The following is a 26,029-nucleotide window of genomic DNA, read 5'->3' as shown; positions in this document are numbered from 1 at the left end:
GCACGCACGCACAATGTGCACGCACATACACGCACATGATTGCTCACACACAACACATGTTCATGCTCACAACACACAGCACACAACACACATGATTTTTCATGCACATGTGCACACACAACACACATACAATGCTTCTGCGCACACGGCACATAGGAACACGCACACACAGCACACACATATAGCACATGATCATGCATGCATTCGCAGAAACATGCATGCACACCTGTATACACACCTGCACATATGAACATGTGCATACAGCACACACAACACACACGCGATCCTGCATGCGCGCACATGCATAAATGCACACACACACATGCACCTGCTTTTGCACACACATGCATGCTCACATGTGCACACACGCCTGCACACGCACACACACATGCACAAGCCGATTGAGCAGGCCGCGGGCCCAGGTCGCATGGGGCGGTGACCTTCCTCGTCCCGTCCGGAAACCTCACTCGTCGAGGGGACGACGCTCAGGACCGACGCCCTCCGGGCCGAGGTGCTGGGGCGACGCCGGGCCCACGGGGTCCCCCCGGCCGCTCTCCACGGGCCTCACGTCCTCGACCGACAGGATGTCCTCGGCCTCCTGCAGGCTCGGCGGCCGGCTGTGCCCGTCCCAGGCGACCTGAGAGAGAAGACGGGGCCCCGTCCAGGCCGCCGGCCACAGGGCACGGCTCTCCCAGCCCTCCCGGCCGGTGTGGCTCAGTGGGCAGAGCCTCGGCCTGCGGACTGAAGGGTCCCGGGTTCGATTCCCGGGTCAAGGGCACAGGCCCAGGTTGCGGGCTCCATCCCCAGTGGGGGGCGTGCAGGAGGCAGCGTGCAGGAGGCAGCCGGTCCATGATTCTCTCTCCTCACGGATGTTTCTATCTCTCTCTGTCCCTCTCCCTTCCTCTCTGACATCAATAAAAATATATACTAAACAAAAATTTAAAAAATCAATAAAAAAAGAAAGAAAGAAAGAAAAAGAAAAAAAGAGAAAGAAAAAAAAAGAGAAAGAAAATAGCAGAAACATCAGCACCCTTCACAGCAGCTCAGTGTCCCCGGATGGATGACAGACGAGCAGAGCGGGGCCCACCCCCCAGGGGAATAGCACGCAGCCCCGAAGAAGGAGGCAGCCCTGGCCCAGCCTATCAGGCGGCTGCACCTCGACTACCAGATGCTCAGTGAGAAAGCCGGACACGCAGGCCCGTTTCCTCATGTTATATTATTTTTTAATATTTTTATTGATTCCAGAGAGGAAGGGAGAGGAGAGGGAGAGAGAGAGAAACATCCATGAGGAGAGAGAATCATGGACCGGCTGCCTCCCGCACGCCCCCCACTGGGGATCGAGCCCGCAACCCGGGCCTGTGCCCTTGGCCGGGAATCGAACCCGGGACCCTTCCGTCCGCAGGCCGACGCTCTATCCACTGAGCCACACCGGCCAGGGCTCATTTTATTTTTTTAAAAAATGTATTTTCTAATTTCCCTTGTGATTTCTACTTTAATCCATTCATTATTTTATTTTTTATTGATTTTATTGAGGAAGGGAGAGGGAGAGAGAGAGAAACATCCATGATCAGAGAGAGTCACCAATCGGCTGCCTCCTGCACGCCTCCCACTGGGGATCGAGCCCACAACCCTGGCGTGTGCCCTTGACCGGGAATCGAACCCGGGACCCTTCAGTCCGCAGGCCGAAGCTCTATCCACTGAGCCACACCGGCCAGATATTTTATTTATTAAAAAAACACACAATTTTTATTGATGTCAGAGAGGAAGGGAGACGGAGAGAGAGAAACATCCATGAGGAGAGAGAATCAGGGACCGGCTGCCTCCTGCACGCCCCCCTACTGGGGATGGAGCCCACAACCCGGGCCTGTGCCCTTGACCGGGAATCGAACCCGGGACCTCCTGCTTCACAGGCCGACGCGCTATCCACTGAGCCACGCCGGCCGGGCCGACTCCATTTCCGTGAAACGCCCAGAACGTGCAAACCCAGCTCCCCCCTCCCCCCCCCCAAAACCTCCCGAGCCCCCGGGCCCCGGGGTGGGGGTGGGGGGCTCCCCGCAATCCACTCACCTCCAGAAAGGCCTCGGCCGTGCCCACGACCTCCCTCTTCACCTGGGGCACCGGGGGGAACAGCTTGTGTGTCAGGGAGAACCTGGGGGGCGGGTGTGGGGTGTGGGGAGCAGGAGGAGGAGGAGGAAGAGAAATGGTGAGGGACCCCCCGGCTCTGAGTCTGACCCCCATCGGGGGGCTCCTGGGCCTTCCTCTCCCTGATCACCCCGTCCCCCCCCCCCAAACCCAGAGGCCAAGTTCATGGCAGGCCTGGGGCCCGGTCCCCATCCTCCTGGGACACATACTTCCTGCCGATGGGGTCAGGGATGTGGGGCACGGATGGGGGGGGGGGACCTGGCCCCCCAACCTGCACCCCCTTCATGGCCACTAGGGATGGACACTTACAAACAGCTCTTAGGGACAGAAATTGGCTTTAGATCCCAGGCCTGGGTGATGTGGGCCAATTTTATTTATTTTTTACATTTTTATTGATTTCAGAGAGGAAACGAGAGAGAGAGAGAGAGAGAGAGAGAGAAACATCCATGAGGAGAGAGAATCATGGATCAGCTGCCTCCTGCACGCCCCCCACTGGGGATGGAGCCCGCAACCCGGGCCTGTGCCCTTGACCGGGAATCGAACCCGGGACCCTTCAGTCCACAGGCCAACGCTCTATCCACTGAGCCACACCGGCCAGGGCAATGTGGACCTGTTTTAAAACCCGAGGTTGGAGCCCTGGCCGGTGCGGCTCAGTGGATAGAGCGTCGGCCTGCGGACGGAAGGGTCCCGGGTTCGATTCCCGGTCAAGGGCATGGACCTGGGTTGCGGGCACATCCCCAGTGGGGGGTGGGGGGTGGGGTGGGGTTAGGGGGGGACTTACTTTGTGCCGAGAAACATTAAGACGGTGATGACCAAGGCGGCCACCCCCACCACCATCCCCAGCAGGGCCACCGGGAGGCCGCCCACATCCTGGTCTGCGAGGCCTGTGGTGGGGGGGGAAGAAGAGACAGAGGTTCAGGGAGGACCACAAGCCGGGTTCCCACACACCCCTCCCCCCCACCCCACCCCCCGGCATCTCATCAGCAGACAAACAGGAGGGGAGAGAGGGTAAGGGTGAAATGTGCAGGGACAGGGCCAAGGGGATGCGTGTGCAAGTGTGAACTTTGACCTCCGGCCCTGTGCGTGCGAACGGATCCCTAGGGGCCGCTGGGACCATGGAAGCCGGGATCCCACCCTGTGAGTATTTTTAATTTTAATTTTTTTGGGGGGGTGTTTCTGGTTACCTCACAATTTATTTTTTATTTATTTTAATTTTCTGTTTTTAAAAAATATATATTTTATCGATTTTTTACAGAGAGGAAGGGAGAGGAACAGAGAGTCAGAAACATCGATGAGAGAGAAACATCCATCAGCTGCCTCCTGCACGCCCCCTATTGGGGATGTGCCCGCAACCAAGGTCCATGCCCTTGACCGGAATCGAACCTGGGACCCTCCAGTCCGCAGGCTGACGCTCTATCCACTGAGCCACGCCGGCTTCGGCCCTGTGAGTATTTTTAATTTTAATCTTTTTTTGGGGGGGTGGGGTGTTTCTGGTTACCTCACAAATTCTTTTTTTATTTTTTTAATTTATTATTTTTTAAATTATTATTATTATTATTATTATTATTATTATTACATATGTGTCCTAATTCTCCCATTACCCCTCACCCCCCACTCATGCCCCATCCCCCCTTTAGTTTTAATTTTAATTAATTTATTTTTTGCTGGTTCTACAGGGGCCAGCGTATTAGGAGTCAGCGCAAGGCATGCTGGGAGTTGCACCGCCCTGTGCTTATGGGGCCGGCCCGTGTGACCTCAGCGCCCCCTGCTGGACGAGAGGAGAAGTGCATGATGGGCACGCACAGCCGGGAGAGCAGGCCGGCTGACCGCCCCCCCTCGGGGTGACATCCCAGCATTGGGGGTGGCGGGCAGCCGGGGGCATAGAGACCCACCCCAATGGGGTGGACAGTGAGGTGACGTAGAGGGGCTCAGGGCCCTGTGGTTGGAACCGGGAGGGACCCCTTTATTGGGGGGACCCCAGACATAAGGCTGGGGGTACAGGGGTTCAGTCTAGGATGCAGACGGAGGGTGGGCTTGGGCCGAGAGCCCCCAAGACCTGCCTGGGTCCCCTATGCTGGGGGGGGTCTGCTATGAGCTCATGGGACCCCCCAAAATCATGATGTGTGTGAACAGTCTTATTATTTATTTATTTTTGTGAATGCTCACCTGAGGATATTTTTCCATTGATTTTTAAAATATATATATATTTTATCGATTTTTTACAGAGAGGAAGGGAGAGGGAGAGAGAGTTAGAAACATCGATGAGAGAGAAACATCGACCAGCTGCCTCCTGCACGCCCCCCACTGGGGATGTGCCTGCAACCCAGGTACATGCCCTTGACCGGAATCGAACCCGGGACCCTTCCGTCCGCAGGCCGACGCTCTATCCACTGAGCCACACCGGCCAGGGCGAGAGGTTTCTATCTCTCTCTCCCCACTCTCCCTTCCATTCTCTGAAATCAATAACAAAAAAACAAAACAAACTACACTAATAAAAGAGAAACATGCAAATCGACCGTATCTCCGCGACGCCCACCAGCCAATCAGGAGTGCGTATGCAAATTAACCCGACAAAGATGGTGGGTTAATTTGCATACGCAGGCACGGAGCGGCTGGGGGTGGGGCGGGACGCCTGCTGTGAGGGGGGAGGGCCGGGGGGCGGAGGGAGCTACAGGGTCGAAGCCAGGATAAGGAAGGCCTATTCTTGCACGGAATCTTCCTGCCACGGGCCTCTAGTATTTTGCAAAAAATTGAAAGACACAGGGTCTTTGCAGACGGGATGGGGTGAAGGGTCGGAGATGAGGGCATCCTGGGTCAGGGGGGCCGTCCCTCCGAGGTCGGGGTCCTTGTCAGACAGAGACGAGGAGACGCGGACACAGAGGAGCGGCCACGTGGAGGCGGATGGAGGCAGAGGCGGGAGGGAGGGAGGGAGGCCGAGGAGGGAGGCTGGCGGCCTCCGGCCCCGGGGACACCCCCCCCCCACTCACCGAAACTCACGGTGGCGGTCCAGTCGCTCCACAGCTCGCCGTGCACGAACCTCACTCTCGCCCGGACGGTGTGGCCGGCCCTCGTGGACGAGCTGGGCATCAGGTACACGTTCTCCTCGCTGCCCCTGAGGAAAACCTTCCGGAGAATCGAGGGCCCGCCGTGAGCACCGTGGGTGACCGGGCCCTGGCGACGACGGGGGACGAGGGAGGAGGCTGGGGGGGGGGTCCATTCTCCGGTCCCGGGTGAGCAGGAGTCTGGGGGACACAGTTCCTCTCGCAACAGCGTGAACTAAAAACGTTTAGGCGCCCGGCGGGCGTGGCTCAGCGGTTGAGCGTCGACCTGGGAACCAGGAGGTCAGGGTTCGATTCCTGGTCAAGGGCACAGGCCCGGGTTGTGGGCTCCATCCCCAGTAGGGGGCGTGCAGGAGGCGGCCGGTCCATGATTCTCTCTCATCACGGATGTTTCTATCTCTCTCCCTTTCTCTCTGAAATCAATAAAAATCCTATATAATAAAAGCCTAATATGCTAAGTGTCCAGTTGGCCATTCAACCAATCAGAGCGTAATATGCTAATGATATGCTAAGGCCGCTCAACAGCTCGCTATGACTTGCACTGACCACCAGGGGGCAGACGCTCTGACCGGTAGGTTAGCTTGCTGCTGGGGTCCGGCCGATCGGGACTGAGCGAGACGGGCCGGACACGCCCTGGAGCCCTCCCGCGGTCCCTCCCCGGCTGGCCGACCTCCCGCGTCCCTCCCCGGCCCCGATCGTGCACCGGTGGGGTCCCTCGGCCTGGCCTGCGCCCTCTCGCCATCCGGGACCCCTCGGGGGATGTCGGAGAGCCGGTTTCGGCCCGATCCCACAGGCCAGGCCGAGGGACCCCACGGGTGCACGAATCCGTGCACCGGGCCTCTCGTATATTTTTAAAAATGGAAAAGATACGTACAGAGTCTTGCTTGGAGGAACTTCCCTGGAAAAGCAGAGCAAACAGCAGAGGTTAAAGTGGCTGAGTTTGTAGCGATGGATTTCAACGCAGGAGTCCACCCAGAACCTCAGAATTAGTGTGAAGGTTATTGGGAGCTGAAAATATTTGGGATTCAACAGATGCAGGAAAAAATAAATGCCCTTCTGGACCCTGGCTGGTGTGGCTCAGTGGTTGAGCATCATCCCATGTAATAAAAGATCACGGGTTCGATTCCCGGTCAAGGGCACAGGCCCGGGTTGTGGGCTCCATCCCCAGTAGGGGTCGTGCAGGAGGCAGCCGGTCCGTGATTCTCTCTCCTCATGGATGTTTCTCTCTCTCTCACCCTCTCCCTTCCTCTCTGAAATCTATACAAATATATATTTTTTTTAAATTACAAAAATATATTTTATGGATGTTTTACAGAGAGGAAGGGAGAGGGAGAGAGAGTTAGAAACATCGATGATGAGAGAGAAACATCGATCAGCTGCCTCCTGCACGCCCCCCACCGGGGATGTGCCCACAACCAAGGTCCATGCCCTCGACCGGGAATCGAACCCGGGACCCTGCAGTCCGCAGGCCGACGCTCTATCCACTGAGCCACACCGGTCAGGGCTTTTTATTTTTATTTTTAAAAACACATATTTGAGCCCTGGCCGGTGTGGCTCAGTGGATAGAGCGTCGACCTGCGGACTGAAGGGTCCCGGGTTCGATTCCCGGTCAAGGGCACAGGCCCGGTTTGTGGGTTCGATCCCCAGTAGGGGGCGTGCAGGAGGCAGCCGGTCCATGATTCTCTCTCCTCATGGATGTCTCTCTCTCTCTCCCTCTGCCTCTCCCTTCCTCTCTGACATCAATAAAAACCTATATTTTTAAATCCTTGCATAAAAGAAAAAAATATATGAATGGATGGCGCTCTGAAGGCGGACGGATTTGGGGATCACAGATCCCGTTGGCGAGGGTTCGACCTCAAAAGGGGAGACACAGAGGGGACCCCGGGTTTCCATCCTCACCTCTCGTTGGATGTCGAGCTCGTAATAGAAGATGTGACTCGAGACCTCGAACCGCAGTCTCGGGGGGTCCCAGTGGATGGCGTGATGGGACCCGTTATCGCGGACGGTGAGGTTGGCCGGGGGGTCAAACTTTTCTGAGAAAAAAAAAAAAAAAAAAACAACAACAAAAAACAGATCACAACCAACTCAGCTGCGTATGAGGCCGACGAGGGGACTCCGTGGGACACAGAGAAACGGATTTTAAGAGTCACTTTTCCTGGTTTGTTATTATTATTATTATTTTTAAATATTTATACACGGAGTGGCCAGATGATGAGGATCTCTGAACACATAATCATCCGGCCGCTCCGTGTCTGTCCTATAGAATAAAAGGCTCATATGCAAATGGTCCCCTCGACCGGGAGTTCGACCAGCAGGCAGGCCGGCCGACCGCCCACGTCCCCTCCCCCTGGCCGGGCTGGCCGGACCCCACCCATGCACGGATTCATGCACCGGGCCTCTAACATATCTATCTATCTATCTATCTATCTATCTATCTATCTATCTATCTATATATATATTGAATATCCAGATTATTATGACCTCTGAACGCATAATAATCTGGCCACTCAGTGTATAAATATTTATTTCGGAGAGGAAGGGAGAGGGAGAGAGAGAGAGAAACATCCATGATGAGAGAGAATCATGGACCGGCGGCCTCCTGCACGCCCCCGACTGGGGGATCGAACCCACAACCCGGGCCTGTGCCCTTGACCGGGAATCGAACCTGGGACCCTTCAGTCCGCAGGCCGACGCTCTACCCACTGAGCCACACCGGCTGGGGCTCATGGGTGACGTGTTTTACGTGTGACGCCCGTCTGCACGTGTCCTGTATCCCACCGCAAGGCAGGGCCGTGACCTCCCTAACTCCCATCCGGCATTTCTAACGCCCTGACTCCGCGTCTGGATCCCGGATGGTGGTCTGGCCGGCCCAGGAGACAATGGGGCACACCCCCCCCCAAAAAAAAATAATGCAGAAAATCCAGACGATTTCCTTGGGGGGAAACCACGAGGTGGGGTGTTGTCAGGCCGGCCCAGACACTCTAACACCCCCCAAAATGCAGAAAATCCAGACGATTCCTGTAATGCCCCCCCAAAATGCACTGAATCCAGACGATTCCTGTAACACCCCCCAAAATGCACCGAATCCAGACGATTCCTGTAACACCCCCCAAAATGGACTGAATCCAGACGATTCCTCTAACACCCCCCAAAATGCACTGAATCCAGACGATTCCTCTAACACCCCCCAAAATGCACTGAATCCAGACGATTCCTGTAACACCCCCCCCAAAATGCACTGAATCCACACGATTCCTCTAACACCCCCCAAAATGCACTGAATCCACACGATTCCTGTAACACCCCCCCAAAATGCACTGAATCCAGACGATTCCTCTAACACCCCCCAAAATGCACTGAATCCACACGATTCCTGTAACACCCCCAAAATGCACTGAATCCAGACGATTCCTGTAACACCCCCCCAAAATGCACCGAATCCACACGATTCCTGTAACACCCCCCAAAATGCACTGAATCCAGACGATTCCTGTAACACCCCCCAAAATGCACTGAATCCAGACGATTCCTGTAACACCCCCCCAAAATGCACTGAATCCAGACGATTCCTCTAACACCCCCCAAAATGCACTGAATCCACACGATTCCTGTAACACCCCCCCAAAATGCACTGAATCCAGACGATTCCTCTAACACCCCCCAAAATGCACTGAATCCACACGATTCCTGTAACACCCCCCAAAATGCACTGAATCCAGACGATTCCTCTAACACCCCCCCAAAATGCACCGAATCCACACGATTCCTCTAACACCCCCCAAAATGCACTGAATCCACACGATTCCTGTAACATCGCCCAAAATGCACTGAATCCACACGATTCCTGTAACATCCCCCAAAATGCACTGAATCCGGACGATTCCTGTAACACCCCCCAAAATGCACTGAATCCAGACGATTCCGGTAACACCCCCCAAAATGCACTGAATCCACACGATTCCTATAACACCCCCCAAAATGCACTGAATCCAGACGATTCCTGTAACACCCCCCAAAATGCACTGAATCCAGACGATTCCTGTAACATCCCCCAAAATGCACTGAATCCACACGATTCCTGTAACACCCCCCAAAATGCACTGAATCCAGACGATTCCTGTAACATCCCCCAAAATGCACTGAATCCACACGATTCCTGTAACACCCCCCAAAATGCACTGAATCCAGACGATTCCTGTAACACCCCCCAAAATGCACTGAATCCAGACGATTCCTGTAACACCCCCCCAAAATGCACTGAATCCAGACGATTCCTCTAACACCCCCCAAAATACACTGAATCCACACGATTCCTGTAACACCCCCCCAAAATGCACTGAATCCAGACGATTCCTCTAACACCCCCCAAAATGCACCGAATCCAGACGATTCCTGTAACACCCCCCAAAATGCACTGAATCCACACGATTCCTCTAACACCCCCCAAAATGCACTGAATCCAGACGATTCCTGTAACACCCCCCAAAATGCACTGAATCCACACGATTCCTGTAACACCCCCCAAAATGCACTGAATCCAGACGATTCCTGTAACACCCCCCAAAATGCACTGAATCCAGACGATTCCTGTAACATCCCCCAAAATGCACCGAATCCACACGATTCCTGTAACACCCCCCAAAATGCACTGAATCCAGACGATTCCTGTAACACCCCCCAAAATGCACTGAATCCAGACGATTCCTGTAACACCTCCCAAAATGCACTGAATCCAGACGATTCCTGTAACACCCCCCAAAATGCACTGAATCCACACGATTCCTATAACACCCCCCAAAATGCACTGAATCCAGACGATTCCTGTAACACCCCCCAAAATGCACTGAATCCAGACGATTCCTCTAACACCCCCCAAAATGCACTGAATCCACACGATTCCTGTAACACCCCCCCAAAATGCACTGAATCCAGACGATTCCTCTAACACCCCCCAAAATGCACTGAATCCACACGATTCCTGTAACACCCCCCAAAATGCACTGAATCCAGACGATTCCTGTAACACCCCCCCAAAATGCACCGAATCCACACGATTCCTGTAACACCCCCCAAAATGCACTGAATCCAGACGATTCCTGTAACACCCCCCAAAATGCACTGAATCCAGACGATTCCTGTAACATCCCCCAAAATGCACTGAATCCACACGATTCCTGTAACACCCCCCAAAATGCACTGAATCCAGACGATTCCTGTAACACCCCCCAAAATGCACTGAATCCACACGATTCCTGTAACACCCCCCCAAAATGCACTGAATCCACACGATTCCTGTAACACCCCCCAAAATGCACTGAATCCAGACGATTCCTGTAACACCCCCCAAAATGCACTGAATCCACACGATTCCTGTAACACCCCCCAAAATGCACTGAATCCAGACGATTCCTGTAACACCCCCCAAAATGCACTGAATCCAGACGATTCCTGTAACATCCCCCAAAATGCACTGAATCCACACGATTCCTGTAACACCCCCCAAAATGCACTGAATCCGGACGATTCCTGTAACACCCCCCCCAAAATGCACTGAATCCACACGATTCCTGTAACACCCCCCAAAATGCACTGAATCCACACGATTCCTGTAACACCCCCCAAAATGCACTGAATCCAGACGATTCCTGTAACATCCCCCAAAATGCACTGAATCCACACGATTCCTGTAACACCCCCCAAAATGCACTGAATCCGGACGATTCCTGTAACACCCCCCCAAAATGCACTGAATCCACACGATTCCTGTAACACCCCCCAAAATGCACTGAATCCGGACGATTCCTGTAACACCCCCCCAAAATGCACTGAATCCACACGATTCCTGTAACACCCCCCAAAATGCACTGAATCCGGACGATTCCTGTAACACCCCCCAAAATGCACTGAATCCAGACGATTCCTGTAACACCCCCCAAAATGCACTGAATCCTGACGATTCCTCTAACACCCCCCAAAATGCACTGAATCCAGAGGATTCCTGTAACACCCCCCCAAAATGCACTGAATCCACACGATTCCTCTAACACCCCCCAAAATGCACTGAATCCACACGATTCCTGTAACATCCCCCAAAATGCACTGAATCCACACGATTCCTGTAACATCCCCCAAAATGCACTGAATCCGGACGATTCCTGTAACACCCCCCAAAATGCACTGAATCCAGACGATTCCGGTAACACCCCCCAAAATGCACTGAATCCACACGATTCCTATAACACCCCCCAAAATGCACTGAATCCACACGATTCCTGTAACATCCCCCAAAATGCACTGAATCCAGACGATTCCGGTAACACCCCCCAAAATGCACTGAATCCACACGATTCCTGTAACACCCCCCAAAATGCACTGAATCCAGACGATTCCGGTAACACCCCCCAAAATGCACTGAATCCACACGATTCCTATAACACCCCCCCAAAATGCACTGAATCCAGACGATTCCTGTAACACCCCCCAAAATGCACTGAATCCGGACGATTCCTCTAACACCCCCCAAAATGCACTGAATCCACACGATTCCTGTAACACCCCCCAAAATGCACTGAATCCAGATGATTTCTCTAACGCCCCCCAAAATGCACTGAATCCGGACGATTCCTCTAACACCCCCCAAAATGCACTGAATCCAGATGATTTCTCTAACGCCCCCCAAAATGCACTGAATCCGGACGATTCCTCTAACACCCCCCAAAATGCACTGAATCCAGATGATTTCTCTAACGCCCCCCAAAATGCACTGAATCCAGACGATTCCGGTAACACCCCCCAAAATGCACTGAATCCACACGATTCCTGTAACACCCCCCAAAATGCACTGAATCCACACGATTCCTGTAACACCCCCCCAAAATGCACTGAATCCAGACGATTCCTCTAACACCCCCCAAAATGCACTGAATCCAGACGATTCCTGTAACACCCCCCAAAATGCACTGAATCCACACGATTCCTGTAACACCCCCCAAAATGCACTGAATCCACACGATTCCTGTAACACCCCCCAAAATGCACTGAATCCACACGATTCCTGTAACACCCCCCAAAATGCACTGAATCCACACGATTCCTGTAACACCCCCCAAAATGCACTGAATCCAGACGATTCCTGTAACACCCCCCAAAATGCACTGAATCCAGACGATTCCTGTAACACCCCCCCAAAATGCACTGAATCTCGACGATTCCTGTAACACCCCCCAAAATGCACTGAATCTCGACGATTCCTGTAACACCCCCAAAATGCACTGAATCCAGACGATTCCTGTAACACCCCCCAAAATGCACTGAATCCAGACGATTCCTGTAACACCCCCCAAAATGCACTGAATCCAGACGATTCCTGTAACACCCCCCAAAATGCACTGAATCCTGACGATTCCTGTAACACCCCCCCAAAATGCACTGAATCCAGAGGATTCCTGTAACACCCCCCAAAATGCACTGAATCTACATGATTCCTATAACACCCCCCAAAATGCACTGAATCCAGACGATTCCTGTAACACCCCCAAAATGCACTGAATCCAGACGATTCCTGTAACACCCCCCAAAATGCACTGAATCCAGACGATTCCTGTAACACCCCCCAAAATGCACTGAATCCAGACGATTCCTGTAACACCCCCCAAAATGCACTGAATCCAGACGATTCCTGTAACACCCCCCAAAATGCACTGAATCCAGACGATTCCTGTAACATCCCCCAAAATGCACTGAATCCAGACAATTCCTGTAACACCCCCAAAAATGCACTGAATCCACACAATTCCTGTAACACCCCCCAAAATGCACTGAATCCAGACGATTCCTCTAACACCCCCCAAAATGCACTGAATCCAGACGGTTCCTGTAACACCCCCAAAATGCACTGAATCCAGACGATTCCTCTAACACCCCCCAAAATGCACTGAATCCAGACGATTCCTGTAACACCCCCCCAAAATGCACTGAATCCAGACGATTCCTCTAACACCCCCCAAAATGCACTGAATCCAGACGATTCCTCTAACACCCCCCAAAATGCACTGAATCCAGACGGTTCCTGTAACACCCCCCAAAATGCACTGAATCCACACGATTCCTGTAACACCCCCCAAAATGCACTGAATCCACACGATTCCTGTAACACCCCCCAAAATGCACTGAATCCACACGATTCCTGTAACACCCCCCAAAATGCACTGAATCCACACGATTCCTGTAACACCCCCCAAAATGCACTGAATCCACACGATTCCTGTAACACCCCCCCAAAATGCACTGAATCCACACGATTCCTGTAACACCCCCCAAAATGCACTGAATCCACACGATTCCTGTAACACCCCCCAAAATGCACTGAATCCAGACGATTCCTGTAACACCCCCAAAATGCACTGAATCCACACGATTCCTGTAACACCCCCCAAAATGCACTGAATCCACACGATTCCTGTAACACCCCCAAAATGCACTGAATCCACACGATTCCTGTAACACCCCCCAAAATGCACTGAATCCACACGATTCCTGTAACACCCCCCAAAATGCACTGAATCCACACGATTCCTGTAACACCCCCCAAAATGCACTGAATCCACACGATTCCTGTAACACCCCCCAAAATGCACTGAATCCTGACGATTCCTGTAAACCCCCCAAAATGCACTGAATCCACACGATTCCTGTAACACCCCCAAAATGCACTGAATCCACACGATTCCTGTAACACCCCCCAAAATGCACTGAATCCACACGATTCCTGTAACACCCCCCAAAATGCACTGAATCCACACGATTCTTGTAACACCCCCCAAAATGCACTGAATCCACACGATTCCTGTAACACCCCCCAAAATGCACTGAATCCACACGATTCCTGTAACAGCCCCCAAAATGCACTGAATCCGGACGGTTCCTGTAACACCCCCCAAAATGCAGAAAATCCAGACGGTTCCTGTAACATCCCCCCAAAATGCACTGAATCCAGACGGTTCCTGTAACACCCCCCAAAATGCACCAAATCCAGACGATTCCTGTAACACCCCCCAAAATGCACTGAATCCAGACAATTCCTGTAACACCCCCCAAAATGCACTGAATCCAGACGATTCCTGTAACATCCCCCAAAATGCACTGAATCCAGACGGTTCCTGTAACACCCCCCAAAATGCACTGAATCCAGACGATTCCTGTAACACCCCCCAAAATGCACTGAATCCAGACGATTCCTCTAACACCCCCCCAAAATGCACTGAATCCACACGATTCCTGTAACACCCCCCCAAAATGCACTGAATCCAGACGATTCCTCTAACACCCCCCCAAAATGCACTGAATCCACACGATTCCTGTAACACCCCCCAAAATACATTGAATCCAGACAATTCCTGTAACACCCCCCAAAATGCACTGAATCCAGACGATTCCTGTAACGCCCCCCAAAATGCACTGAATCCACACGATTCCTGTAACACCCCCCAAAATGCACTGAATCCACACGATTCCTGTAACACCCCCCAAAATGCACTGAATCCTGACGATTCCTGTAACACCCCCCAAAATGCATTGAATCCAGACAATTCCTCTAACACCCCCCAAAATGCACTGAATCCACACGATTCCTCTAACACCCCCCAAAATGCAGAAAATCCAGACGGTTCCTGTAACATCCCCCCAAAATGCACTGAATCCAGACGATTCCTGTAACACCCCCCAAAATGCACCAAATCCAGAGGATTTTTTGGGGGGAAGCCACGAGGCGGGGTCTTGTCTCACCGATCTGGATTCCTCTCACCGGGGCGACGTCCGTAAACTGGACGGGTGTCTCCACGCTGGTTCCGTTCACCAAGAAGAAGTACGTGTCCGTCAGCTGGGACCCCACGAGCTCGTCGAAGCGACAGCCCACGCGCGTCCCCGACGGGTCCGCCACGTAACGGGGGCACTCGACCACGTCCTCACGCCTGGAATTTCCAAGTTAGGGGGGCGTCAGGGGGTCAGCCAGAGAGTGCATCCTGTTAGGGGGACACCATGGAGACCCCAATCTCTCCTTTCCCTTCTTCCCCCGACCCCAGTCCCGACACTAAAAACTCTCCAAAAACGGGCACGAAGACTGGCCGGTGTGGCTCAGTGGTTAAGCATCGACCTGTGAATCAGGAGGTCCAGGTTCCATTCCCGGTCAAGGGCACATGCCCTCCATCGCCAGCAGGGGGCGTGCAGGAGGCAGCCGATCCGTGATTCTCTCTCATCATGGATGCTTCTATCTCTCTCTCCCTTTCTCTCTGAAATCAATGAAAAAATATATATTTTAAAAAGGGACAAAAAAAAAAAGGGGGACACATTTTTATCGTGGAATAAGCATGACATCCCAATGGAATGCTTGTCCCAGAAAAATCACAATGAGATTGCAAAAACAGGAAGAAATCTCACCATTTTAATTTTTCAAGACATAGTCACTTTTATTTTATTTTTTTATTGCAATACTCTTTAATTTTTTCATCAGTTTTTTTTTTTCCCCTCCTGGAGCATAGGAACAAAACGTTGCTACCAGCCACATTGCAAACATTCCAATCACCTGAAAATTGTAATTTTATTTTTTTATATTTTAAAATATATTTTTATTGATTTCAGAGAGGGAAGGGAGAGGGAGAGAGAGAGAGAGAAACATCCGTGATGAGAGAGAATCATGGATCGGCTGCTTCCTGCATGCCCCCTACTGGGGATCGAGCCCACAACCCAGGCCTGTGCCCTTGACCGGGAATCGAACCCGGGACCCTTCAGTCCGCAGGCCGACGCTCTATCCACTGAGCCACACCGGCCATGGCGAAAATTGCCATTTTAGATGCCTGTGTTAATTTGATCCTAGACACAGTATCTCTTTGTTTTAATCACTAAGACATTTGTATATTAAAATGCCCAAACATATTAACTTTTAGAGAGAGAGGGAGAGAAAAGAGAGAGAGAGAGAAACATCGATGTGTTGTTCCATTTATTTAGGCATTCTTTGGTTGATTCTTTCTTTTTAAAAAAAAATTAATATACTAGAGGCCCGGTGCACAAAATTTGTGCACGGGGGAGGGGTCCCTCAGCCCGGCCTGCACCCTCTCCATATGGGACCCCCTGGGGGATGTCCGACTGCCAGGATCGGGCCTAAACCGCCAGTCGGACATCCCTCTTGCAATCCGGGACTGTTGGCTCCTAACCACTCACCTGCCTGCCTGCCTGATCGCCCCTAACTGCCCTCCCCTGCCGGCCTGATCGCCCCTAACTGCCCTCCCCTGCAGGCCTGATCGCCCCTAACTGCCCTCCCCTGCCGGCTTGATCCCCCTAACTGCTCTCCCCTGCCGGCCTGATCGCCCCTAACTGCCCTCCCCTGCCGGCCTGATCGCCCCTAACTGCCCTCCCCTGCAGGTCTGATCGCCCCTAACTGCCCTCCCCTGCCGGCCTGATCGCCCCTAACTGCCCTCCCCTGCAGGCCTGATCGCCCCTAACTGCCCTCCCCTGCTGGCCTGATCCCCCTAACTACTCTCCCCTGCCGGCCTGATTGCCCCTAACTGCCCTCCCCTGCCGGCCTGATCACCCCTAACTGCCCTCCCCTGCCGGCCTGATCGCCCCTAACTGCTCTCCCCTGCCGGCCTGATCGCCCCTAACTGCCCTCCCCTGCCGGCCTGATCGCCCCTAACTGCCCTCCCCTGCAGGTCTGATCGCCCCTAACTGCCCTCCCCTGCAGGTCTGATCGCCCCCAACTTCCCTCCCCTGCCAGTCTGATCACCCCTAACTGCTCTCCCCTGCCGGCCTGATCGCCCCTAACTGCCCTCCCCTGCCGGCCTGATCGCCCCTAACTGCCCTCCCCTGCCGGCCTGATGGCCCCTAACTGCCCTCCCCTGCAGGTCTGATCGCCCCTAACTGCCCTCCCCTGCCGGCCTGATCACCCCTAACTGCCCTCCCCTGCCGGCCTGATAGCCCCTAACCACCTCTGCCTCAGCCTCCCCGACCGTGGCTTTGTCCGGAAGGACAACCGGAAGGATATCCAGAAGACGTCTGGTCTAATTAGCATATTACCCTTTTATTAGTGTAGATATTTTTTATTGTGGAGAGAGGAAGGGAGAGGGAGAGAGAGAGAGAAACATTCATGATGAGAGAGAATCAGGGATCGGCTGCCTCCTGCACGCCCCCTACTGGGGATCGAGCCCGCAACCCGGGCATGTGCCCTTGACCGGGAATCGAACCCGGGACCTCCTGGTTCCTAGGCCGACGCTCCACCCCTGAGCCACCCCGGCCAGGACGGCCTTGACTTCAGGGACCCCTGGTAAGTCCCCGATGCCTGGCAGGTCCCCGTCTCACCCGGAGGCCCAGCCGTACAGCTGATACTGGACGTCGGCGGGGGCGGCCGGGCCCGGGACCCAGCTACACCTCATGAGGCGCAGGTTATAAATGAGGCAGGAGAAGTTCGCCGCCCCGGATCCTTCCCGGCCTGAGGAACACAAGGAAACAGCCTTAAAAAGGCGTCATCTGTAACACTTTCAACCAGTAAAGAATTAAAAAAAAATATATATATGTATTTTATTGATTTCTTACAGAGAGAAAGGAAGAGGGATAGAGGGTTAAAAACATCGATGAGAGAGAAACACCCATCAGCTGCCTCCTGCACGCCCCCCACTGGGGATGTGCCCGCCACCAAGGTCCATGCCCTCGACCAGGAATCGAACCCGGGACCCTTCAGTCCGCAGGCCGACGCTCTATCCACTGAGCCACACCGGTCAGGGCTAAAAAAATATATTAATTGATTTCAGAGAGGAAGGGAGAGGGAGAGAGAGAGAGAAACATCCATGATGAGAGAGAATCATGGACCGGCTGCCTCCTGCACGCCCCCTACTGGGGATGGAGCCTGAAACCCTGGGCATGTGCCCTTGACCTGGGAATCGAACCCGGGACCCTTCAGTCCGCAGGCCGACGCTCTATCCACTGAGCCACACCAGCCAGGGATAAAGAATATTTTTTAAAAAAAAAAATCCTTACTGATCGGCCACACGGCCAGCCTTCCAGGCCCTCGGTCCCCGAGCCCCTCTCGACCTTGAGGTCCACGCAGGTCACTCTAAGGGACGCGGGGTCCCCGGGGAGGCGGCCTCACCTGGGTTACGAAACTCCAGGACGGACTGAAACGGGGACCCGTCGGCCGTCCCCTCCACGGTGAGCGTGGCTCCCCCGTGCAGCACGGCGTTGGGGAAGCGGCAAAAGTAGGCGCGGTCTCCTTTGACCTAGAACAGGCGAGGTCAAGGTCAAACGCACGACCTTTGCTCCGCACGACCTTGAGGCTGTTTCTTGCTTTTGACCTTTTCATCTACACGGAGCGGCCAGATGAGGATGATCTCTGAACGCACAATCATCCGGCCGCTCCGTGTCGATCCTATAGAATAAAAGGCTAATATGCAAATGGTCCCCTCGACCGGGAGTTCGACCAGCAGGCAGGCCGGCCGACCGCCCACGTCCCCGCCCCCTGGCCAGGCTGGCCGGACCCTACCCATGCACGGATTCATGCACCGGGCCTCTAATACACACACACACACACACACACACACACACACACACACACACGGAGTGGCCAGGTTATTATGCGTTCAGAGATCATCATCATCTGGCCACTCCGTGTATATTTTAATTGATTTCAGAGAGGAAGGGAGAGAGAGAGAGAGAAACATCCACGATGAGAGAGAATCATGGACCAGCTGCCTCCTGCACGCCCCCTACTGGGGATGGAGCCTGAAACCTGGGCATGTGCCCTTGACCGGGAATCGAACCCGGGACCCTTCAGTCCGCAGGCTGATGCTCTATCCACTGAGCCACACCAGCCAGGGCTTTTTCTTTTTTTTTTAAAAAAAATACATTTTTAAAATTGATTTCAGAGAGAGGAAGGGAGAGGGAGAGAGAGAGAAACATCCACGATGAGAGAGAATCATGGATCGGCTGCCTCCTGCACGCCCCCTACTGGGGATGGAGCCCGAAACTCAGGCATGTGCCCTTGACCTGGAATCGAACCCGGGACCCTTCAGTCCACAGGCCGACGCTCTATCCACTGAGCCACACCGGCCGGGGCCATGTGGTGACACGTTGGCGCCCGTGTTACATCCACCAAATGTTCAGTCCCCCGAAGCCAAAACCCGCTTTCCTTCATCTAGTCCCCTCTCCACCATTTAATGCCTTTTCTTAAAATGGCTCTTCCACGCGCTCCCTCCTCCATCCCCTTCTTTAGTTTGTCCACGTCTTCTCTGCGAAGCTTTGGGTACGTCCACATTTAGCCTGTGAGCACCCGGGGGTAGACTTTTTCTCCCCTTAACCTCTCTGCTGTCGGTTTAATTTGCAGGCCCCCGTCACGGAACCTAAGAGGATGGGGGGAATTTTTTTTTCCTTTTCTTTTCTTTTTCTTAATATATATATTTTTTATTATTGATTTCAGAGAGGAAGGGAGAGGAGAGAGAGAGATAGAAACATCCATGGTGAGAGAGAATCACCGATTGGCTGCCTCCTGCAGGCCCCTCCCGCCCCATCCCGCCCCGGGGATCGAGCTCACAACCCAGGTACGTGCCCTGATTAGGAATCGAACGGTGACCTCCTAGTTCCTACGTCGACGTGCAACCACTGAGCTACACTGGCCGAGCTTTTTTTTTTTTTTCTTTCTTTCTTTTCAGTGAGAGCCGTAAGAGGTTGCCACGGAGCAAAGCCCTCGGGCAGGAACCCTGAGCGCGTACCTGAGGGTGCTGCCGGGTGGAAAAGGCGGGCGGGGTGTCCAACCTGCATTCTTGCTCCGTCACATTTCCCCGGGAATTCCAGGCCAACGTCTTCGTCCTGGGGTCGAGCTTCATGTTGAAAACGGGGGACCATTTCTCCCCTGGTTCAACGGAAACAGAGCCGACAGACAAACGCTATACGCGGAGCGGCCAGATGATGATGATCTCTGAACGCATAATAATCTGCCCACTCAGTGTGTGTATATATATATATTAGAGGCCCGGTGCATGAATCCGTGCATGGGTGGGGTCCGGCCAGCCTGGCCAGGGCGAGGGGACGTGGGCGGTCGGCCGGCCTGCCTGCTGGTCGAACTCCCGGTCGAGGGGACCATGTGCATATGAGCCTTTTATTCTATAGGACAGACACGGAGTGGCCGGATGATTATGCGTTCAGAGATCATCACAATCTGGCCACTCCGTGTATATTTTTATTGGTTTCAGAGAGGAAGGGAGAGGCAGAGAGAGAGAAACATCCATGATGAGAGTCATTGGCTGGATGCCTCCTGCACGCCCCCCACTGGGGATGGAGCCCGCAACCAAGGTCCATGCCCTTGACCGGGAATCGAACCCGGGACCCTTGAGTCCGCAGGCCGACTCTCTGTCCACTGAGCCACACCGGTCAGGGCTGAATATATATTTCTATTGATTTCAGAGAGGAAGGGAGAGGGAGAGAGAGATGGAAACATCCATGATGAGAGAGAATCATGAATCAGATGCCTCCTGCACGCCCCCGACTGGGGATCGAGGCCACAACCCGGGCGTGTGCCCCATCCCACATCCCTCACCGGCACCTACCCACGAGTGCGTCCTCACAGCGTGCAAACCTGAGGATCACCAGGAGAACAGCCACGTCCAACAGAGACGCCATCGCAGACCCACAGCGGGACCTGCTCGCCACAGAGGAGACAGCACCAGGTCAGAGGTCACACTTCTCTCTCTCTCTTTTTTTTAAAAAAATATTTTTATTGATTTCAGGGAGGGAGAGAGAGAGAGAGAGAGAGAGAAACATCCACGATGAGAGAGAATCACGGATCGGCTGCCTCCTGCACGCCCCCTACTGGGGATGGAGCCCTCAACCCGGGCATGTGCCCTTGACCGGGAATCGAACCTGGGACCCTTCAGTCCGCAGGCCGACGCTCTATCCGCTGAGCCACACCGGCCAGGGCTCTCTCTCTCCCTCTTTTTTAAATACATATTTTTATTGATTTTAGAGAGAGGAAGACTATATACATGTATATATAGATCCTCTATAATAAAAGCCAAATATGCTAAGTGTCCTGTCGACCGGTCAGCCGTTCAGCCAATCAAAGCGTAATATGCTAATGATATGCTAACTGCTCAACCGCTCACGATGACGTGCAATGACCACCAGGGGGCAGACGCTCCGACCAGTAGGTCAGCTTGCTGCTGGGGTCCGGCCGATCGGGACTGAGCGAGACGGGCCGGACACACCCTGGAGCCCTCCCGCGGTCCCTCCCCGGCTGGCCGACCTCCCGCGTCCCTCCCCGGCCCCGATCGTGCACCGGTGGGGTCCCTCGGCCTGGCCTGCGCCCTCTCGCCATCCGGGACCCCTCGGGGGATGTCGGAGAGCCGGTTTCGGCCCGATCCCGCAGGCCAGGCCGAGGGACCCCACGGGTGCACGAATTCGTGCCCCGGGCCTCTCAAATATATTTATATTTATATTCTGAACACAGAAAAGGCTTTTGAGCTTCGAGTTGGAGAGGGACGGGGAGGGGACGGGGAGGGGAGGAAATCTGTGGGTCACGGGGGAGTCTGGTTCCGGCGATAAGGCCTCCTGCTGGGATACGATCTCTGTCTGAGGGCAGCTCTCGTCCTGGTACAGAGAGGGGCGTTATCAGTGGAAATTTCCTGCCCCGGCCAGTGCGGCCCAGTGGATAGAGCCGTGGCCGGCAAACCGCGGCGCGCGAGCCGCAGGCGGCTCTCTGGCCCCTGGAGGGCGGCTCTTCCACAAAACACCACGGCCTGGGCGCGTCTGTGTTGAAGACGTGGCGTTAGAAGAAGTTTAAGTTTAAAAAATGTGGCTCTCCAAAGGAATTTCAATCGTTGTGCTGTTGATATTTGGCTCTGGGGATGAATGAGTTTGCCGACCGCTGGGATAGAGCGTGGGCCTGCGGGCGGAAGGGTCCCGGGTTCGATTCCCGGTCAAGGGCACGTACCTCGGTTGCAGGCTCCACCCCTGGCCCTGGTCGTGTCTCTCTCACATCGATGTTTCTCTCTCTCTCTCTCTCTCTCTCCCTCACTCTTCCACTCTCTCTAAAATCCAACCGGAAAGATCTTCTCGGGTGAGGATTAACATCAACACAAACACCAAAAAAACACACATGCAAATGTCCTTTATGCAAATTTCCAAATTTGCTTTGCCAAAGAGGGAATGCCTGCCTGCCTGATCGCCCCTAACCACTCTGCCTGCCTGCCTGATCGCCCCTAACCACTCTGCCTGCCTGATCGCCCCTAACCACTCTGCCTGCCTGATCGCCCCTAACCACTCTGCCTGCCTGATCGCCCCTAACCACTCTGCCTGCCTGCCTGATCGCCCCTAACCACTCACCTGCCTGCCTGATCGCCCCTAACCACTCTGCCTGCCTGTCTGATCGCCCCTAACCACTCTGCCTGCCTGATCGCCCCTAACCACTCGCCTGCCTGCCTGATCGCCCCTAACCACTCGCCTGCCTGCCTGATCGCCCCTAACCACTCTGCCTTCCTGATCACCCCTAACCACTCTGCCTGCCTGATCACCCCTAACCACCCTGCCTGCCTGATCGCCCCTAACCACCCTGCCTGCCTGATCGCCCCTAACCACTCTGCCTGCCTGATCACCCCTAACCACCCTGCCTGCCTGATCGCCCCTAACCACTCTGCCTGCCTGCCTGATCGCCCCTAACCACCCTGCCTGCCTGATCACCCCTAACCACTCTGCCTGCCTGATCACCCCTAACCACTCTGCCTGCCTGATCGCCCCTAACCACTCAGCCTGCCTGCCTGATCACCCCTAACCCCTCTGCCTGCCTGATCACCCCTAACCCCTCTGCCTGCCTGCCTGATAGCCCCTAACCACTCGCCTGCCTGCCTGATTGCCCCTAACCACTCTGCCTGCCTGATCGCCCCTAACCACTCTGCCTGCCTGATCGCCCCTAACCACTCAGCCTGCCTGATCGCCCCTAACCCCTCTGCCTGCCTGCCTGATCGCCCCTAACCACTCGCCTGCCTGATCGCCCCTAACCACTCTGCCTGCCTGATCACCCCTAACCACCCTGCCTGCCTGATCGCCCCTAACCACCCTGCCTGCCTGATCGCCCCTAACCACTCTGCCTGCCTGATCACCCCTAACCACCCTGCCTGCCTGATCGCCCCTAACCACTCTGCCTGCCTGCCTGATCGCCCCTAACCACCCTGCCTGCCTGATCACCCCTAACCACTCTGCCTGCCTGATCACCCCTAACCACTCTGCCTGCCTGATCGCCCCTAACCACTCAGCCTGCCTGCCTGATCGCCCCTAACCCCTCTGCCTGCCTGATCACCCCTAACCCCTCTGCCTGCCTGCCTGATTGCCCCTAACCACTCTGCCTGCCTGATCGCCCCTAACCACTCTGCCTGCCTGCCTGATCGCCCCTAACCACTCGCCTGCCTGCCTGATTGCCCCTAACCCCTCTGCCTGCCTGCCTGATTGCCCCTAACCACTCGCCTGCCTGATCGCCCCTAACCAGTCGCCTGCCTGATCACCCCTAACCACTCTGCCTGCCTGATCGCACCTAACCACTCTGCCTGCCTGATCACCCCTAACCACTCTGCCTGCCTGATCGCCCCTAACCACTCACCTGCCTGCCTGATCACCCCTAACCACTCTGCCTGCCTGATCACCCCTAACCACTCTGCCTGCCTGATCACCCCTAACCACTCGCCTGCCTGATCACCCCTAACCACTCTGCCTGCCTGATCGCCCCTAACCACTCTGCCTGCCTGTCTGATCTCCCCTAACCACTCTGCCTGCCTGATCACCCCTAACCACTCTGCCTGCCTGATCGCCCCTAACCACTCTGCCTGCCTGATCGCCCCTAACCATTCTGCCTGCCTGATCGCCCCTAACCACTCGCCTGCCTGATCGCCCCTAACCACTCACCTGCCTGATCACCCCTAAACACTCTGCCTGCCTCTCTGATCTCCCCTAACCACTCTGCCTGCCTGATCACCCCTAACCCCTCTGCCTGCCTGATCTCCCCTAACCACTCACCTGCCTGATCGCCCCTAACCATTCTGCCTGCCTGATCGCCCCTAACCACTCGCCTGCCTGATCGCCCCTAACCACTCTGCCTGCCTGATCGCCCCTAACCACTCTGCCTGCCTGATCGCCCCTAACTGCCTCTGCCTCGGCTCCCGCCACGGCGGCTTCATCCGGAAGGACGTCCGGAAGGTCCGTTGGCTGCCTGGTCTCATCGGCCTGTTACGCTTTAATTATTGTAGATGATCCATCAGCCACCTTTGGGGGTGTCTCACGCGGCACACCTTCACGGCCGAGGGGTGTGGCCTCGGAGAGAGAGAGAGAGAGAGAATCCAGGTCTTTGCAGCCCGGGTCTGAGGCTCCGCGTGGAGACGGGGAGGAGACGCTGTGACCCCCCAAACTCTGCACGCAGGCCTCCCCGCGCGAGACGAGCGGGCTGGGGGGACGCCACCCCAGACCTCCCCGATGCCGCGTTGAGGGGCAGCCCTCAGGGGTCAAGCTCAGCTGCCTCTGGGCCCCCAATTCCCCACTTTCCTTGGTTTTTATAAAAAATATATATTTTTATCGATTTCAGAGAGAGGAAGGGAGAGAGGGAGAGAGAAAGAGAGAAACATCCATGAGGAGAGAGAATCACGGACCGGCCGCCTCCTGCACGCCCCCCGACTGGGGACGGAGCCCCCAACCCGGGCCTGTGCCCTTGACCGGGAATCGAACCCGGGACCCTTCAGCCCGCAGGCCGACGCTCTGCCCACTGAGCCACACCATCCGTGCTGCCTGTACCTTCTATGACCAGCACCCTGTCCCCCGCCCCCGCCCCCACCCCCCGCCCCGATCACCACCCCAGAGATGAGAAACATCCACTTACTGGCCCGTCCCCGACGTGGGTCTCTCTCTCTCTTTTTTTGAGGGCGCTGGCGTCTTGGCCTGGAACGGGGCGATTCCGGGCAATGCCCCCTCCCCGCCCCCCAGAAGGTCCCCCTGTCTGTCTGTCTGTCTGTCTGTCTGTCCTGGAGGCCGCTGGCAGAGTCGGGGCAGAGGCGAGAAGTAGCAAGAACCCCCTCTGTCTGTCTCTCCCTCTCTCTCTCTCTCTCTCGTTCTGTTAAAGAATTCTCTGCACGAGATCAGGTTTTGCACAAAATCCCCCACTCCTATCGACCGAGCCTTCCTCCCCCTGGGAGGCCAGACCCGGGGTTATCGTCCCATCGAGAGGAAATGCTGTGACCCACACATGTCCGTCTCGAGCCCCACTTCTCCTTTTTATTAAAAAAAAAATAAAAAAATATATTTAAAGTGTTTTATTTTATTTTTTAATATATTTTATTGATTTTTTACAGAGAGGAAGGGAGAGGGATGGAGAGTTAGAAACATCGATGATGAGAGAGACACATCCATCAGCTGCCTCCTGCACGCCCCCCACTGGGGATGTGCCCGCAACCAAGGTCCATGCCCTTGACCAGGAATCGAACCCGGGACCCTTCGGTCCGCAGGCCGACGCTCTATCCACTGAGCCACACCGGCCAGGGCTAAATATATATTTTTATTGATCTCAGAGAGGAAGGGAGAGGGAGAGAGAGAGAGAAACATCCATGATGAGAGAGAATCATAGATCGGATGCCTCCTGCACGCCCCCTACTGGGGATCGAGGCCACAACCCGGGCATGTGCCCTTGACCGGGAATCGAACCCGGGACCCTTCAGTCCACAGGCTGATGCTCTATCCACCGAGCCAACCAGCCAGGACTTAGATACATTTTTTATTTATCTAAGTGATTAATGCACACCAAATCTGAAAGAAACTGCGTT

At 54.7% G+C, this 26,029-nt stretch overlaps 1 protein-coding gene across 1 annotated transcript; it reads right to left on the bottom strand.

Annotated features, from left to right (window-relative positions):
* Positions 1–419: 419 nt before the first annotated feature.
* LOC129150026 (granulocyte-macrophage colony-stimulating factor receptor subunit alpha-like) lies at positions 420–20,858 on the bottom strand. The gene is made up of 12 exons (XM_054720210.1): positions 20,786–20,858; positions 20,582–20,595; positions 19,952–20,086; positions 18,337–18,463; positions 17,550–17,679; positions 14,985–15,169; positions 7,101–7,234; positions 6,076–6,099; positions 5,130–5,265; positions 2,924–3,026; positions 2,068–2,149; positions 420–637 (listed from the first exon to the last, which is right to left on the bottom strand). The coding sequence occupies exons 1-12, from the start codon at positions 20,856–20,858 to the stop codon at positions 464–466; spliced, it is 1,317 nt and encodes a 438-aa protein (XP_054576185.1). The 3' UTR covers positions 420–463.
* Positions 20,859–26,029: the final 5,171 nt, after the last annotated feature.

The sequence above is a fragment of the Eptesicus fuscus genome, chromosome 1 (assembly GCF_027574615.1).
Source record: "Eptesicus fuscus isolate TK198812 chromosome 1, DD_ASM_mEF_20220401, whole genome shotgun sequence".
Lineage (NCBI taxonomy): Eukaryota > Metazoa > Chordata > Mammalia > Chiroptera > Vespertilionidae > Eptesicus > Eptesicus fuscus.
This window is presented reverse-complemented; position numbering and strand designations above follow the sequence as displayed.